Source organism: Crocuta crocuta, unplaced genomic scaffold (assembly GCF_008692635.1).
Source record: "Crocuta crocuta isolate KB4526 unplaced genomic scaffold, BGI_CrCroc_1.0 scaffold308, whole genome shotgun sequence".
NCBI lineage: Eukaryota > Metazoa > Chordata > Mammalia > Carnivora > Hyaenidae > Crocuta > Crocuta crocuta.
This window is the reverse complement of record NW_027531274.1, coordinates 74,530-92,509: the sequence shown is the minus strand read 5'-3', so window position 1 is coordinate 92,509 and position 17,980 is coordinate 74,530. Positions and strand designations below refer to the sequence as shown.

The 17,980-nt window shown below is 45.6% G+C and overlaps 1 protein-coding gene across 1 annotated transcript; it reads right to left on the bottom strand.

The window, feature by feature from the left end:
* Nucleotides 1-4,487: 4,487 nt before the first annotated feature.
* LOC144237533 (sperm-associated antigen 11B-like) lies at nucleotides 4,488-10,206 on the bottom strand. Its single transcript, XM_077771198.1, has 3 exons — nucleotides 10,149-10,206; nucleotides 8,921-9,070; nucleotides 4,488-4,621 (listed from the first exon to the last, which is right to left on the bottom strand). The coding sequence occupies exons 1-3, from the start codon at nucleotides 10,204-10,206 to the stop codon at nucleotides 4,488-4,490; spliced, it is 342 nt and encodes a 113-aa protein (XP_077627324.1).
* Nucleotides 10,207-17,980: the final 7,774 nt, after the last annotated feature.

Below are 17,980 nucleotides of genomic sequence, written 5' to 3'. Positions count from 1 at the left end.
GTCCTGGCCAGTGTCCGTCTTTCTGAGGTTGTGGCCAAGAAACGTTCTGAGAAAAAAAAGGTGTGTTCTCTTAGAAATGTCAGTGCCGTGGAAGACCAGAAAGAAAGAAAGAAAAGAGAAAGCAAGCAAGCCTGCATTTGGACTTTTCTGGCTTGAAGGGACCTGGGTTAGCATCCTGGATATGTCATCTGATTGCCACCTGATTTGGGTTGGATCACTTAACTTTCTACCCTTATTTTGTCCTACAATGAAACAGGAATAATAACTGGCCCATTAATAATAATAATAATAACTGTCTATTTGCATAGACAGGTAGGAGGCAGCAGTGAATTCTCTAAGGATGTTCTTAGCGTCGCCAGAGAAAAGAAGAGCAAAGTGGAGGCAAATCACAAAGGGGGCCCATAGGAGGCAGACAGAAGAGAGAAAACAGACTCTGACACTTTCCTGCTCTCCTGAAAGCCTCATGCTTAACCACAGCATCCGCTGCCTGGCTGGCTCAGTCAGTAGAGCATGAGCAATGCATTTAGACCTAACAGACATTTAACCAGACCCCTCTGCCTCCTAACTGGGCTTGATGTCATTTCCCCGCAGCCGCAGCTGGATAGAGCCAGATCCCTGCTGTCCTCAAAAGCAAGGCTAATGTTAGTCATCTGACCCCTGGGGTTTTTTTGGTCTATCAAGAAAGAGACAGACACTGTGTTAATGATCTCAGTTTCCTTTCATTTGGACGTACTAATTTTAATTTTTGTTTTTATGACAAGGAGACTCCCTGGGTCCAGTAAGGTAGTTTCCTGTGACCCAAGAGATAAACTGAGTCAGCCCAAACCTGCAAGCTATAGTGACCACCACCTGTGTGGACAGGTAGAAAAAACTTGGTGTGACTGTTATTAAAATCAAGGAAGCCAAATGGAGATTTGATTGACTAAGCCTGTCTCCCTGGCCCCCACCCCAGCAGACCAGAGGAATGGAGGAGAAAATATATTCCTCGACAAAAGGTCGCTCCGGGGGATGGATGGGTCACAGGGATCAAAACTCACAGAAGGTCCGGGGGTGCAGTGGGAGGCAGGACACTGTGTGAAGGTGGGCGTGGAGGGCAGAGGTGGAGGCAGCCACGCGTGGTATGACTGGCCCTGTAGGACCTAAAGCGATTTCTGGCTGAAGGGTCTCTTCCCACCAGGGGTACAGCTGGTGTCCACAACGCCTCCCGTCCTCAGGGGCCTCCATTAAACAGGCTTCTGTGAAAAGAACAAAGCAAGCGTAACCTACGGAGTTGCTGTTTCGGAACTTCCCTCGAGGGGCCACGGGGCTCATTCCATGGTCCGTAAGCGGAACCGTAAAAATTCCTGCAGATGGTAGAAAAATATCAGTTGTGCTCTGATTCTTCTGAATCCCAAAATCTCTTTGGGCAACTTGCTTTAATGTTTTATAGTCTTAATACCTAGCAATTCTGATGTTAGATTTAGGACTTTCTTGATGCAACGTCTTTGCCCACAGTCAAAGTTTGCCTTTGTTTATGTACATACGTATTTATCCTTAGGCACGTTTATTTGTCTTTTTTAATGTATATTTAAAATGTAAGAGTTAGACAGTAACTTGACAAGGTATTTTCAAAGCTAAAATGATTAGAAATCTCCAAAAATCTTAACATTGGAACCCAAAATCATCATTATTCTTTTTGCTTTTCGGCATACTTTTGGACATACTTTGCCAATTAATTTTACATCAGATATAAGAAAATTTGTATTTTCTAAGAGAAAATTTGTCTTGAAATCTTATGCATTTTATGTTTTTTATTGGTTTTTATGGTTTTTATACCTGAAGGATATATAACATCCCTTTAAGTAGATATACCATAAGTTGCTAAGGTAAGTGTTCTAGTTTGAAATTTAGATTTATTTTAAAAAATTTGTCAAAACCTTTCTGTTATTTCTTGAGAACAATTACCTTTTTTTCAATTGAGGTAAGAACACTCACCATGAGACTTACTCCTATGAAGAAACGTTTAGGTGCACAATACAGTATTTTAAGCACAGGCACGATGCTGTGCAGTGGATGTCTAGAACTTACTCATTCTGCATAACTGTAACTTGGCATCTGTTGAAAGTTGGTCATTTCTGAGAAGCACAGTAACTGACTGAGTCAGTGAGGCAGTGCTTCTGGTTTCTTATGCAAGTACCGGTTTTCACCGTACCTGCCCTGTCCCTGAAGTATCATCCTCGTGCGAGTGTGTCTCTGTGTGAATTAAGTATAGAACATGTTTATCCAGAAAGAAATCTGGAACAGCAGCATTCTGGGAAGAGGTCTACGCACCGCTCTATGCACCTCTGGGAATGGAGGGGTCTGTATGAGCCACGGAATCTTTATTGCAACCCAGGTGGAGCCCATACATTACAATCTCACAAAAGATTTTTTTTTAATTTAACTTTTATTTATTTTTGAGACAGAGAGAGACAGGGCATGAGCAGGGGAGGGGCAGAGAGAGAGGGAGACAGAATCTGAAGCAGGCTCCCGGCTCTGAGCTAGCTGTCAGCACAGAGCCCGACAAGGGGCTTGAACTCATGAACTATGAGATCATGACCTGAGCCGAAGTTGGACACTCAACCAACTGAGCCTCCCAGGTGCCCCAAAGGATATTTTTTAAAGGACATAGCCTCTCCTTTCTTTATTTTCATGTTTTATTGAGATATCCTTGACACCCAAAATGATGATCTTTTTTTCTCCCTCTTTCCAGTTTGAGATAGAAGTTTGAGATATAAGCACTGTGTAAGATTCAAGTGTACAGCATAATGATCTCATTTGCATACATCATAAAATGATTACTACAAGCTTAGTTAATATCCATCATCTCATACAGACACCCCCTCCCAGAAAAAAAAAAAAAGAAAACAGAAAAAAAAAGATTTTTCCTTGTGATGAACAAAGAGCGTTCTTAACTCATGAAAGGTGTAGCAAGAGTGATGGCCTCAAAATTTTGTAAATGAGTTATAAACAGTTTACTAATAATCACCTTGAGCCTAAAGATAATCTCCACTTAAACATATTTCGTGGCAATTCTGCTGTTTCCTCACTATGGATCTAGTGAGTAGAGATCTTTTAAGTCCCCATTGTTCAGGGGATGATTAGAAGCCCCCAGGGAAGAACCCCAGTGAGGACGAAGGGTAAAGGAACAGGCGTGGGGAGCCCCTGACATTCGCCAGTGTTCACATGACAGATGAAAATTTAGAGTGGTCATAATAAGTGTACTTCTGAGTCACCAGCAATGCGCACAGGCAGTGGACTCAAAGACACAGTAGGTCTTCATCCAGGGTGACTTTTACTCAACTGAAGGGACAGAAGATACTGTTTGCACATTTTCATCTCATGAGACTCAAGAGGGTTGCAAGTTCATTTTCCCAGGAAAGCCCAGTTCTGACTCTGCTTCTTTAGTCCCAGTGGCATTAATAAAATGCTCTTTTCAGTACAGAAACACAAAGAAACAAACTGCAGATGATCTCTTATCCTCAAAGAGGAGACTCTTACTCATCCTCCAAAACACTGCTCACATTTCCCCAGGAATCCTTTCTTAAATCTCTTGTATTTATCTGCTCCATGTATTGTCTTGGATATATTCACATTATAAAATATGTGGCATTTTACTTTTTTCAAATTTATTTGGATGTTTTTCTCCCCACATATTCATGTTTCCAGTTTGTTACATTTCCCAGCGCCTAGGAACAAAACACGTACTCAAAAATATTTCTCTCTCTTTTTTTAATGTTTATGTATTTATTTTTTTGAGAGAGGGGAAGGGGCAGAAAGAGGAAGAGAGAGAGAATCCCAAGCAGGCTCCATGCTATTAGGGCCAGCCCCTATGTGGGGCTCAAATCATGAACCATGGTATCATGACCTGAGCTGAAATCAAGAGTCAGATGCTTGACTGACCAAGCCACCGAGGCGCCCCTCAAAAAATATGTTTATTTTTATTTTATTTTTAACTTTTTAATGTTTATTTTTTGAGAGAGAGAGAGAGACAAAGCATGAGCAAGGGAGGGACAGAGAGAGGGAGACACAGAATCCAAAGCAGGCTCAATTCTCTGAGCTGTCAGCACAGAGCCCGACGCGGGGCTCAAACCCACAAACCACGAGATCATCACCTGAGCTGAAGTCGGACTCTTAACTGACTGAGCCACCCAGGCACCCCTCAAAAAGTATTTTTAAAACAAATTAAGGAATGACTTGAATGTTTTCCTATTGAAGTTTATTATATCCACATCTACCAGCAAAAACTGTTGATTTTTGAAGATTTTGTCCATGTCAGGCTAAGTCACTTTCTCTAAGGTCGGGCATGGCTGGTTTTCATCTCTTTTTGTTGGAATAAAATGTCCAGACTCTCCGGCTCAGATGATGACGCCTCAGCTACCCCATGCTCAGTCCCTTCTCCATCCGGGTCAGGGACAAGACCCCAAGAGCAGGCAGGGGGCCACGCTCTGGCTTCTGTGTCAGCAAGCTCAGTTCTGATGTAAACAGCAGGCATACTTCTTTTTAAAGCAGTAACCCACCTGGGTTTCCATATAATTACAGTATTCTTGACAGTGCCCTTCACTTTTCTTGCAGTTGACAACTTTGAAATCCGGTTCTGGTTCTGTATAAAGAAATACCGACATTAGCCTCTTAAGACCATCTCAAGAATCGAACAGGGGTCATTTGAGTCTGAAGGGATATGGTGGAGGAGGGGAGTATGTAGGAAACGGGTTTCTTTTGTCTGTGAGTGCTCATATTCCCTGTAGCCAGCCTGAGAGTATAAAAATAAGATCCTTGATTCTGGCTTCAAAGTCACCCTTGTTCTGCCTGAGAAGCGAGCTGCCTGTCGAAAGCAGGTGGGAAGAGAAACGATAATAGATGTGTCACGATACTGACGTTCCACTTACAACAACATAGGATGTTGTGCAAGGGGACACAAAGCGGCTCTGTAGGCAGACCGAGCAGTGATACAGTCCTCCCAAACACGGACTTCAGTGGGATGGTCTCCTGCGAGGAGGGTGGTGTGGGGCTGATCTGTCTCTGTAAAGGAGATGATGCGAGGTAACCAAGGTAAGATTTTAAGAGTGAAAATCTAGTTTCCCCTCATTCTGAGGGAGCGCCTGGAAAACTGTCTGGTGCCTTGAAGATGTGTCAGTTAACTTGAGGAGCGTGAAGTTGGCAGCTCACTCTACAGTTCAAACCCTGAGATTAGCAAAGATGAATTTTTGTCTCCTATTATACACATGAAGATAATTGATAGAAAGAGCAAGGGGCAAGTATTAAAAAGAAAAAGTGGGGTGCCTGATGTCTCGGTTGGATAAGCATCCGGCTCTCGATTTCAGCTCAGGTCACGATCTCATGGTTCATGAGTTTGAGCCCCGGGTTGGCCTCTGCACTGACCGTGTGGAGTCTGCTTGGGATCCTCTCTCTCCCTTTCTCTCTGCCTCTTCCCCCTGCTCGCACTATCTTTCTCTCTCTCTCAAAGATAAAAGAAATAAAACTTTAAAAAAGTAAAAAAGAAGAAAAAATAGATGCACAGCATGAAAGGAGAGGCGCAGTATCAGGGAATGAGCGGTAAGTGTCTGGCCAGGGTGGGCTTCTGAGACTGCGGAGGATGCTCTGGGTATTACAAACTCTGGCACCGATCAAAGGTGTGACCTTCAGACAGGTGAAATGCGGAGTGATGTCACCCTCTTCCTGCCCTAATCTGTTGCACCGGGAGGCATTACAATTATTGGCCTAGAACAATGAGTTAATTGATCAATTATAATGAGTTTCTTATCGCTTCGTGGTCTGACCAGGGGCCCTCCTTTCTTACACAGACACGTGGGGATACAAACGCTGCACAGATAGCATGTGAACCATGTGATGAGCTCAGATCTCCGATGCCCCATGATGCCATCACCGACATCAAGGCAGTGAATGTATGTGTCACCTACCGAAGCTTTCTTGTGTCCCTTTGTTTCCACTGTTTTGTTTCTTGTTCTCCTTGTGGTAAGAGCACTGAACAAAGAGCTAGCTTCTCGGCCTATTTTGAAGTGCACAGTACGGCATTGTTCACTACAGGCACTTGTACAGCAGGTTTCTAGAATGGATTCATTTGGCATCACTGAGCCCCTACACCCAATGAATAACAAGCCTATTCCAGAGTAGCACCAGTCTCTCCTCTGTGCCTGCTGCCCATGGCGCTTACCTGAGCAACTCCCACCTGTGGATTTTGGAGGCAGAAGGGATGCAGTTCCCTGTCGCCCCACAGAGCAGGAGACACAAAGCAAGTTCTGCAGGTGAGCCTGCCCAGACCCGTGGCTAGACACCTGGGGGGCTCAGTTGGTTGAGCATCCGACTTCAGCTCAGGTCATGATCTCTTAGTTCATGAGTTTGAGCCCTGCGTCAGGCTCTGTGCTGACAGCTCGGAGCCTGGAGCCTACTTCCGATTCTGTGTCTCCCTCTCTCTTCCCCTTCTCAGCTCATGCTCTGGTGCTCTCTCTCTCTCTCTTTCTCTCAAAATATAAGCAAACATTAAAAAAATGAAAAAGAATAATAATAATAAAAAGAAACCTGTGGCTCCATTTGGAAGAGGGCCCCCAAGCCCTTGCCCTCAGGAGAAGGAGGGGCATCTCCACGTGCTAGTCACCCAAGCATTTAAGGCTTGTGTCGCTCGATTTTGGTTGTGTCCTCGGTGTAGAGTGGTCTGCCTCCCGACTCAATAGTGCCCTGAGTCCCTGCTGTAAATTCTATTTTTGTACCTTGTTAAACACACTGTTATATACAGAAAGTTAATAACTTTTGAGAGAGAAAGGGATAATCATAGAAAGAGAGAAAGACAAAAGTAGAACAGATGCGGGGCTCCTACAGATGTTTATTCACTTGGTAAATTAACTCACTTGCTCACTCCTTCAGGGCAAAATGATGTAGGACATTTTAGTGTGCCGTAACCGAGTGCGGGGAGGGGACATTCTCTGGGTCAGCCGGGAAACAAACACGTAACCACACGTTTAAATTCAGTATAATCCATCCAATGTCGAGTCTGCATGGAGTGATTTGGGAGCATAGAGAACAGCCAAATAAGGTCACAGAGATTATCAAGTTTAAATGGATGTTAATTGTAGTGTCAAAATGGTGTCTGGAGCTAACGCTAGACGTGCTTCACATGGTTGTGCAAAAAGACACGAAAGAGCAGAGTATTTCCTAGGAATCACCAATGTGGCTTGAGAACCACAACGGTGACCGATAATGGTGGGAAATGCGGATAGGTCAGCGCGATGCCAGACCAACGCGGGCTTTGACAGCTGGGTGAGTACTTTAGGGTGCGTTCTCTTAATTGTTAATTTTCAAGCTATACGTTCGAGATACTGCATTTCCAGACACAGATCAAAGTATTATGCTAATACAGGAAGTGATGAGATTCCTTCCCCAATTCCGAGAAGAAGCCATTAAGGGAGAGAATTTTCTTCATAAAAAGTATTTTTCCAGCAGACTCAAATGAAATGGGAAGTCGAAATAACAGTAGGAAATAACAATTCTGGGGAAATTTCATATTGCAAAAATACTTATTACAGAGGAAATTCTCTGTCTTAATTACGTCTCTGAATCGGGGAGTAAGATGGGGGTGGTCAGTGATGACCTGTCACAAGGTCGCACTCCGTGTGTGGCACTGGGCCAGAGCAGACTCAAACCAGGGCTGGTCTGAACGTAGAGAGGACACTCGCTGAGGATGGAAATCACAAGCGGGAAGGCAAGTAAAACCTCAAGAGCGAGTGACCCCCACAGAGACGTGTCGGCAGAAGCGAGTACAGGGTATAGGGGAGAAAGAAACAGGCATGTCTTAAAGGTAGTGGACTGAGACCCCGTCCTGGATGACAGCGCTCAGAAGTCTTGCCTATATTCTTTTTTTTTTTTTTTTAATAGTTTATTGTCAAATTAGTTTCCACATAAGGTCTTGCCTATATTCTTGAAGGTTCCACCGTGGACTTCCATTGCCAGCTTGCTGATCTTGGACAAGTTATTTTGGACAAATATGGACAAGTCTCTGCAATGCCCTCATGAATCAAACGGGAATAGTAACCCTGTCTCATAGACTTACACATGGATAAGTGACTCATGCCTCGTGTTGTTTATACTGTCGTGCAAGCATGGTCTTGTCTTTTCCCCTTCCCTTGGGAGGGGAGCCAGACTAGTGAGTCCCAGGGAGCCCAGAGCCACCTCCAAAGGGATCCGAGAGAGGAGAGGATGATGCAGGGAATAGTGTCGCAGGATTTGAATTCCTGGCTTCCCTCTGCCTACACCCTGGTGTGTCCCCTGGTCTTGCCCACCGAGCATCCAGCCTCCTGTTCCCTGACTCAGGGTCGGGAAAGAGTTTGGGACGAAGGCAGCATCTTAGAAATGACTGTCTTCTCTAAGTCCTTCCAGATTGGTTTCCGGCTCCACATGGAGGTTCAGGACCAACCAGTAAAGCGGGTGGACGGCGGGCTCTTTGGCTTCATCATCCGGTCTTCCTCAGGCCAGTGGCCCCTCGCTACACCCAACCCTGGGGCATTCCCTGTAAGCTCACCATCACCCCGCACTTAGCAGGTGTTCAGCAAATTCCTGAAGAGTGAATGAACTCAAGGTCAAGGGAGCGGGCAGGAGGAGGGTGTCTTACTCAGTGTCGCGTCCTCGGGCTATCCCGGGTGGGGTGAAGCCGGAGATTATACAAGTCACCTTAAACACTTTTGCCTCTTCAGTTTCGAGGGACCCTGGGTCGTCCATCAGGGGAGGCTGTCAGACCCCATGACCTTCCTGAGAGGTGGGGCAACCCCAGCCATCTACGTAGTATCTTCTTAGACACAGCCCACCCCGACCTCCACCAGAGCTCTGCCCTACCCCGCAGGCAGACCCCTTCCCAGGTCTTCATTTACCCACCATGCCTGCAGCTTCTTACCCTTGTAAGGGGGAGTACGTGGTAAGACGTGGCGTTTTTCTTGGCGGTGTAGCAAGTGTGACCCCTCTGTTCCTTGTCCGGGAGACTCTTCCCTCGGTCCTCTCGGACCCGCGGTGCCTTGGTGGCCCGCATTTCTGCCTCCGGACAGTCCTGTTTCAGGGTAGATACACGCAGAGCATTTTCAGAGCTCTCTCTCTCTCTCTTTGGAGAAGACCCACGAGGGTGAGGTGCCTCACTCTTACTGGGGGGAGGGTAACGTGGAGGGTGGGGAGGGACTGCTCGGTGGGTACAAAGCGTCAGTCCTGCAGTGTGGCCGCATTCCCGAGACAAGCTGTAAAGCGCCTGCCTACACGTAGCAGGACGGTGTTGTGCGCTTCAGAGCGGGTCTTTTAAGTGTTCTCACCCCAAGAAAACAACACCACAAAGGGACAGAAGGAAACTTTGGGAGGTGTCGCAGGGGGCTATTGCCTTGGCTACAGTGATGGTACCAGGAGTGTTTGCAAATGTCCAGACTCCTCAAATTGTTCACATTAAATGGGTGTGGGTTTTTGTGTATAATAAGCGTACCTCAAGAAAGCAATAAAGACAGCAAGTAGAGAATGGCATGGAATGGGTGGGAAGCAGGGCAAATAGTTTGTGTGTGAGAGAGAGAGAGAAACAGAGACAGAAAGAGAGAGGGAAAGGGAGAGAAGGGGGAAGGGGAGAGAGAGAGTATGAGGGATAGACTGAGAGAAAGAAGGAGAGAGAGAGAGAAAGGGAGAGAGACAGTATGAGAGAGATAGAGAGAGAAGGAGAGGGAGAGAGAAAGGGAAATAAATGGAGAGAGAGAGGGGGGAGGGAGAGGTGAATGAGGACTGAAGAGGGCCGCCAGTGGAGGCTGAGTACCTCCTGGAACCCAAGCTGAGCACCTCACTAGGGTATCGCCCATATAGTTGTTGAGTGAGACTCCCAAAAACTTATGGTGTCCTTTATGATGCAGGCTCCCTCCTCTATGAGGAGTAGGTGAATATTAAAAGGCTAAGGAAGTGTAGTCAAGGTCAGGACCTTGTCTGCTGGGGAGCCAGGGCCATCAGCCCATTCAAGGGTCACTTACGAACCCATCAACAGACTGCTGCCCGAGAACCCCACCAGAAAATGAGCCTGTGGGCTCAGTGTCTCACGGCCCCACCTGGAAAGGACCATTGCGGAGAGACTCCGGCCCCAGGGCTAGGGCACGTTTCCCATTTACCTGCGAACATCAGGGCCACAAGGAGAAAGCTGAGGAATGGAGAGAGAGATGGCTTCATGTCACCAAGGGGACAGCTGGCTGAGGAAGTCTTGGGAGCAGGCAACTGGGCTCCCTTTATAGCCCCGGGGTGCAGGACGGGGGCTGCAGGGGGGAAGAGCTGAGATCCGGAACAGTTTCTCCGACACAGAAGACAATCGGATGCACTATTTTCCCATGGCCAGCGGCACAAGCATTTGAGCCTTTGTCCTCAGGAAGTGAACAGTATGCCTGAATGCCCTGGGTGGGTTTGGCGACTAACAGAGGACGGAGCAAAGAGTAGAGGAGCAGGAGGAAAGAGAGGGGACAAGTGTCATTAACACAGAAAAGCACCAATTTTCTCAGGTGTTTAAGTGCTGGTGCAGGTCGAAAAGGCAGGGAGGGGGGCGTAAATATGGCTGTTGTTTGGCTTCTATCCTGGCTTCTGAATGTATTTATTTTAGTGTAAAAAATCATGCAGAAAAATGTCAAACGTTTGGGGGATGGCCTGATTCTTGACAACTATTTCCTGAAGTTGTGTGGGTGATTCCAAATTCTTTCCAGATTTCCTTTCTGCTCTTTCTCCCCCTGTTCCTTGGCCTCCTCCACTTCTCCTTCATCCCTGTGAACTCTCCACTTTTATTTTAATTCATCTGACTCTTCATTTTTCTCCCCTCTTTCCATTCTCGTCTTTTCCTCAGAAACTACTAACACCATTGGGTCCAATTCTGTTCTGCTTTTTTTTTTTAAAAAAAATCTGTAACTGAGTCTGAGATTTCTCTTTTTATAATATTTTTAAGTTAATTTATTTTGAGAGAGATACAGAGAGAGCAAGTAGGGGAGAGGCAGAGAGAGGGAGAGAGAGAATCCCAAGCAGGCTCAGCTCTGTCAGCACAGAGCTTGATGTGGGGCTCAAACTCACAAACTGTGAGATCATTACCTGGGCTTAAACCAAGAGTCAGACACTTAACTGACTGAGCCACCCAGGCACCCCTCATAATAATTGAACAAAAGGCTCTTCTGCCCCTTGTCTCCCATCTTCTTCTTAGCAGGGATGAGTTTTACGTCACTGTGTTATCTCAGGCATGCATACCCCAGGCAGCCTGTTCTGGACGCCACCAGAGAAACGTGGGCTTTGGCTCAAGAGGGTTACAACCATCAAACCTCCAATACAGCATCAGTGATGTTGGAAAGGGTAGTGCTTTGTCACATGTGTCTCATTTGCAGTCACGTATTGGTCCAAAGACAATGTCTAAGGTCATTTGTGTAAATGAACATCATTCTGCTCTACGTGGAGAGAGGCGGGAGCAGATGAGGAAGGCAGCAGTAGCCCAAGCGGAGCCCGGACATCCGGGGAAGCCCTAGTGAATCGGCGAAGGTTTGAGGTCGCCAACAGGTGTGCACAGGGCCCCAGGCCATCATGCAGCAGCTACTCCTCCAGGGCTCGGGGCGATTTCAGTCCTGGGAACACAGGTGCTAGCATAGATCAATCCCAGCCTTTGAAGTTTAGGCATTAGGATATCTTCCAATTTGAAGAGAACATTGGGGACCCTGGTGGAGACAGGAGGAACTGGCCTCTGATAAGGGTCACTAATCACAGAGGCCACCAGGTACTGATGATTGGATGTTGGAAGAAAGTAGCTAGTCAAGCAGGGGGTGGGACGTTGCTGTGACCCTAATTCCAATAAAGATACTCTTATCCCCTCACCTGTACACCATTTCACCTTTATCTCTAGCCGGAAAGCTGTGCTTATGGTTGTGTTTGTATTTGTAGGTATTGGGATCTCTTATAATAGATGCAAATTTTAAGGGTGCCTGGGTGGTGCAGTGGGTTAAGTGTTCAACTCTTGATTTCAGCTCAGGTCATGATATCGCTGTTTCTGAGTTCAAGCCCCGCATTGGGCTCATCACTGATGGTGTGGAGCCTGCTTGGGATTCTGTCTCTTTCCTTCTCTCTGCTGCCGGGAGCCACACCGGCCTCTCTGGATGGCAGTCACAGCAAGGAAATGACAGTGTTTGCACAGCTCCTGCCATGAGAAACGAACACCGGTATCTCTTTCTGCTACTACTGGCTCATATTGGAAATGAGCCTGCTGGTATTGACCAGGCCTCACAATATTCCAGATCAGACCCATATTCTGAACACAGATACCTCATAAGGAAAAGCATATTCCTGCCTTTGCAAGAGAGATTTTAGATAAAAGCACCTTGGATGATTGTCAAAAGGCTCTTCCTATGGGCCTTGCAGACCCAAGACTTGCATAATAAAGGGGATTAAGAACACAAGAGTTACAATTCAGCCTGGCCCCGAGACAAAGAGCCTATTTTGGGGTTAAGGTACAGATAAGAGCAGAACACAGTTACTACATATATCTTTGCTAATTGGTGAAGCATAGCAGTCCCTTCCTCAAGGCCTACATTCCACAAACACCCTCCCTTACTCTGGCAACTGGGATGAGGACGGATAAGAGTAGCTAAAACATAAACCCAGGTGCAAAGACGGACACATTTAGGGCCCCCATGGTAGTTTCCACAAACAAACCAATTCAGAAACATTCATCCTCTTGAGAGCCAGACAGAATGACTCCTAGCTTATCTATATACAATTTAACCTATTTTTTACCCTGTTTTTCACTAAGAGCATCCTGTTAATTCCTTCGTTGTAAATTCACTATGACCGAGATAATTCTGCAATTGTTATCGCAAGAGGCCTCCTATTGTAGAAATTCCTTTCTCTGACTTCATGTTGCTGCTGAACCTTTAAATAAAGACACCCAAACCGACAGGACAGAGATGCCTGCCTGGTGATCAGAAAGAATCTCGGGGCTCTCTCTCTCGCCAACACCGTCCATCCTTCGGTGACCCCTGGACCTGCCGGAGCCGGCGTCCGGCACTCTGCCCCTCCCCTGCTTGTGCGTTCTCTCTCTCTCTCTCTCTGTCTCAAAAAATAAACTTTTTAAAAAGATGTAAATTTTAGAGTATGTAGACAACTTATCCCTACAGAAGTTTGCCTTCCCTATAAGAAGAAAAGAAGAAAGAAAGCCCAAATATTCAGCTATTAATAATGACAAATCGTGAGTCGAAATATAACAGTATTTTAATAACCAGCACTCTGCTAAAGGAATGTTCTAATTCATTAAAATCATTTCATCTAATTGGATGAGGAAATTGAACCGAAGAGACTCACACCTCACTTCCTCTGTCCAGATCTTAATATCAGACAAGTCCTGCCCAATCCTTAGGCAAAGAACACCCTTAAAAAGGCGGGACCAATGGGGCGCCTGGATGGCTTAGTCGGTTAAGCGTCCGACTCTCGCTTAGGTCATGATCCCGCAGTTCGTGGGTTCGAGCCCCGCGTCGGGCTCTGTGCTGACTGGCAGCTCAGAGAGTGGAGCCTGTTTCAGAGTCTGTATCTCCCTCTCTCTCTGACCCTCCCCTGCTCACGCTGTCTCTCTCTCTCTCCTAGAAATAAATAAAAATTTAAAAAAAATTAAAAAAAAAAAAAAGGCGGGACCAGTGAAAAGCTGGTTCTGCTCTTCTGCACCAAACAAAAGTTGGTGAAATCGTTATAAAGGCAGTTGGTGTTATACTTATGCTAACAGAAGCATATTCTGTGCTCCAGCCCCCGTCTAGCCAGCATTCTATGTTCTAGGAAAACTGAAAAACAGTTTACCTGCTGAAAACCACATTCTTCCTGAGGGGGAAGAAGTAGAACCCAGAATATTTTAAGTATTTACTTTTTTTTTTTGTCCATTCAACTAATGAATGGTATTGTTTTAAGCTGCTTAATATGGGAGACCTTGATTCATTTGACCCAAGTAGATGGGCCAGAAATGTTCTGCAGTGCCTAGCTCTGCACACTTGACTTCCTTGTCTTCCAGGATTTCATGGGATGCCACCTGGGAGTCAACGAAGGGGGTGTGCCCGTGCTGAGTATTCACAGCCTTCTTTTCTCCAGAAGGGTCCTCATGGCAGATCTGCTTATCCAGATGTTTCCCCCTCAGTCCTCTCTCTCTCCCACAACTTCCAATAATGCAAAATATATACATTAGAATCATCAAATGCCCCTTGAACTTGATCCTTCTTTCTGTTGACCTTCATTAGGCTAATTTCAAATGATTGCTGGTCTTCCATTTTAAACTTCAGCCGTCAGATCTGTATTGACCCTTCAGAAAAGTAGCAACGTTACTGAGCTTTGGATTGTGTGTGGGGACTGTCAAATATTTCTTGCTAATTCTGGAGACAACAAAACAGAAAAATCTCCCTTTGTTCTTTGGCTGTTGCACCATGGAATTAAAATAGTGAGGCTTTGTAATTCCCTTCAGTGCTAAGAGGAGGAATTCATCAACATGACTACATGAATATATGTGCAGGTGTGGGGACTATTTCAGAATCCAGTCCCTTCTGAAAGTGAAAGGACAGGACACCCGACAGCAAGTAAAACCTGGGGTTCTCAGGGCAAACCACGATGGAAGGCCACTCTGATTTTTTCCCATGATGAGATAGCTTTTCTCTCTGCTTACTGTCATCACCCATACCATTACTATTATTGGAGTTAATACAAGTTTGGAGAAGTCCCTCACTTCTCTCTACTGTCATATCGGGAAGTACAGCATGGCGTCTCTCTCTCTCTCTCGGAAAAACATCAAATTGAAAACTCAAAAAAGAGATTTAAAAAATGCATAATGGGGCCAGGAGTTGGCTCTGTGCTTTTCCATGTTGTTTGAATGGCCATATTGCCAACTGTCAAGGTCGAACCCTTCCTGAGGTTATCTGCTAAGTGGATTCTGGCACACCACGCTGTGCTGCCTCAGATTTGAATTTGACCCGTGGGGGGTTATGCATGGCACTGCCTACTCTCCTGACCAGCTGGAGAAGGCACTCAACTCTCTGAGTCTTAGTTTCCACACCTAAAGAGGTCGGGATGATGTTGCTTGTCTCTAAGCTTATTGTGACGATCAAAAGAGATCATGCCCCTGAAAGTACCTTGTAAAACACAAAGCATGAGAATAATGAAGGGGGATGCCAACGCAGGAGGGGAAACAACTTAAATTCAACCTTACATTGTCCTAAAGTGTGTTCCATATCCTGAATTTGGGGTGTTGTGTCCTTGGGGCCTATTTTATAGGTTCCCCCTCCTTGTGACCTCTGTGGTGAACTCAAATGCTCACACTTGCATTGGATTTTCAGCATGGTTTTGTACAAGTGGGACAGCACCCCCCCCACACCAGCCACACAAGAGGCCCCGGAGGCAAACAACCACACGTGGTGTGTGGACTGAACTTTTAGGACCCCAGGTCTAAGAAACCAACCTTGACAACAGCACCTTGTGAAACAACCAGGATTATTTGAACNTATATATATATATATATATATATATATATATATATTTAGGAGTCCTTTTGTCTGAATTACGTATTCCAATGTATTTTCAGAAGAAGCGACGTGATGAGCTGAGTATGTTTGGGTAAAAAAGGCACAGCTTAACAGCTCCTGGGTGGCTCCGTGTACATCTCTTCAGAGGCATGTAATATCAAGTGGTTGTTCATGTTTATTTGATGTTTATTTATTTTTGAGAGACAGAGCTTGAGTGGGGAAGGGGCAGAGAGAGAGGAAGACAGAATCTGAAGCAGGCTCCAGGCTCTGAGCTGTCAGCACAGAGCCTAATGCAGGATTCAAACTCATGAATCATGAGATGATGACCTGAGCCAAAGTCAGACTCTTAACCAACTAAGCCACCCAGGCACCCCTATTCTTGTTTATTTGAGTGGGGCTCTTGATGGTCATGGGCTAGGTCATTATTTCCTTACAGGTTTGCAAAATAGTGATATTCTCCTGCATATCATTCTTTGTCATTTATTAGCTGGGCTACTTTTATAGAAAGAAGCTTTTTACCACTAATCATTTCCTTATCCCAAAATAACGTTGGGAACGGAAAGAGAAGTCAAATGTTTTAGGGCTCCCCTTTCCTTACCAGATTTCAGGACAGTGAGTGTGAACGGAGGCAAATCAGCTCTGTCCCATGTCTGGAGTACATGACTCTCCACAGACATCCATATAGGCCAGTCCCTTGTCATCACATAGCATTTCTTTTGTCTCGCTTCCCAGAGGTCTATGCCTTGAATTATAGTGTATGCCAAACAAATTGCGCTTAATATTGATTTATTTCCTGTTTTAAATAACAAAAGACATTAATAACTCCTGGGCAAAACTGATCAGAAGAGAAAACTCTTGCTATCAAGCTCAGTTAATGCAGTTCAGGCCAAAAATCTGAAAGAAGTTCACTTGGTCTTGTGATTGATTAAATTATTTTTTGCTTCAGCTGTTATGTTGAAACTCTGGCTTAACCCACTTTGCTTTTTCCCTTCTCCCAACCACACAAGGCCATTTTGAGGCTCCTACTGGACTCTGGACTAAGTGAAGTCACTTAGCAAATTCTCAGGACAGTAAAACCTTGGTTTGTGAGCATGATTCGTTCCACAAACATGCTTGTCATCCAAAGGACTTGCATATCAAAGCTAATTTCAAGGGCCATTGGTTCAGTTGTGACCATGTGACATTCGGCATCACACAATACTTGCATTAGAAGACATCGCTCTTTTATCAAGTTAAAGTTTATTAGAAACATTTGCTCATCTTGTGGAACACTCGCAGAACAAGTGACTCACAATCCAAGGTTTCACTGTAATTGGATTAGCGGGGGCCACTGGGAATGTTCCTGCTGTGAAGACAGGAAGGGAAGGCTCAGGGTTCCAGCTGTTGTGGGGACAGAGCCCCACCGAGTCTCAGTATGTCAGAAGAATCACTGGGTTGGCATCGTTTTCAGACAGCAGGCATAGATGTTGGGGCAAGTTCCTATGCGGAACTCCCCCTTTCTACAGCTCCTCCGGCAGCGAGCAGTCCCATAACCGCATATCTTGTCTGTGTCAAATTCATTTCTCACTAAATAACAGAATAAGTCAGTGATTTATGTGATTATCGTGCCCTGGGACTGGGAGGCAGGACTTTGGCAGTGGTTTTGGGGGGATAGTGATTGAACGGACTTTAGAGAACACCCCAGAATCCTGGAGGAACAGGCTTCCCAAGCTACCTCCTCTTTCTGCCTTCCTAGCTGATGGACCCCACCATCTGATTCTCTTCCAGCATAATTTTTTTGAAACATTAATTGGCTCTTGTCACATCTCTTCTCAAAATCCCTACAATGAAATCTCTGCTATCACTTTTTGGTTGAATCCAAGGAAGCCCCTTATCAGGAGCTTCAAGGCAGGGCTGGTCTCCATTCTGGTGTCAATGCTCTTGGCTCTCAAAGTCTTAACTCGCCCTGTTTCCTCTCCCTGGAATATCCCCCCCCCTTCTCTCACTAATGACCACGTAGAACCTCCGTGTCACAGCGTTGGGGGATTGCTCTCTGTTCTTCCCACGTGCCCAACTGGCTGAGAGCTGTTGTCCTCCCTAGACAAGTTTTTATTCCTTCACAGCATCGTTCCCAAGTTGTAATTACATGTTTTCAGTGACTTGGTCTTCCTGATTGAATTCTAAGTTCCCCAAGTGGTAGCTGATGTTCATGCTCCTTTCACTGTTATGGGCTCGCCAAGAAGCCAGTGCCCAACATGTGCTTCATAACCAACCACCTGTTGAGTAGATGTGGGACAGAGAGGATGAGAATAAAGCAGAAGTGACGTGAGCAGGAGAGAGGGGAACAGAACAGAGGAGAGGAGATACATCCGAACTCATTGGGCAAAAGCCCAGGACTTTGGATTCAGCTGTTACATGTGAAAAACCCGGAAGTCGCCACTCCCAACCTTAAAATAAGAAAA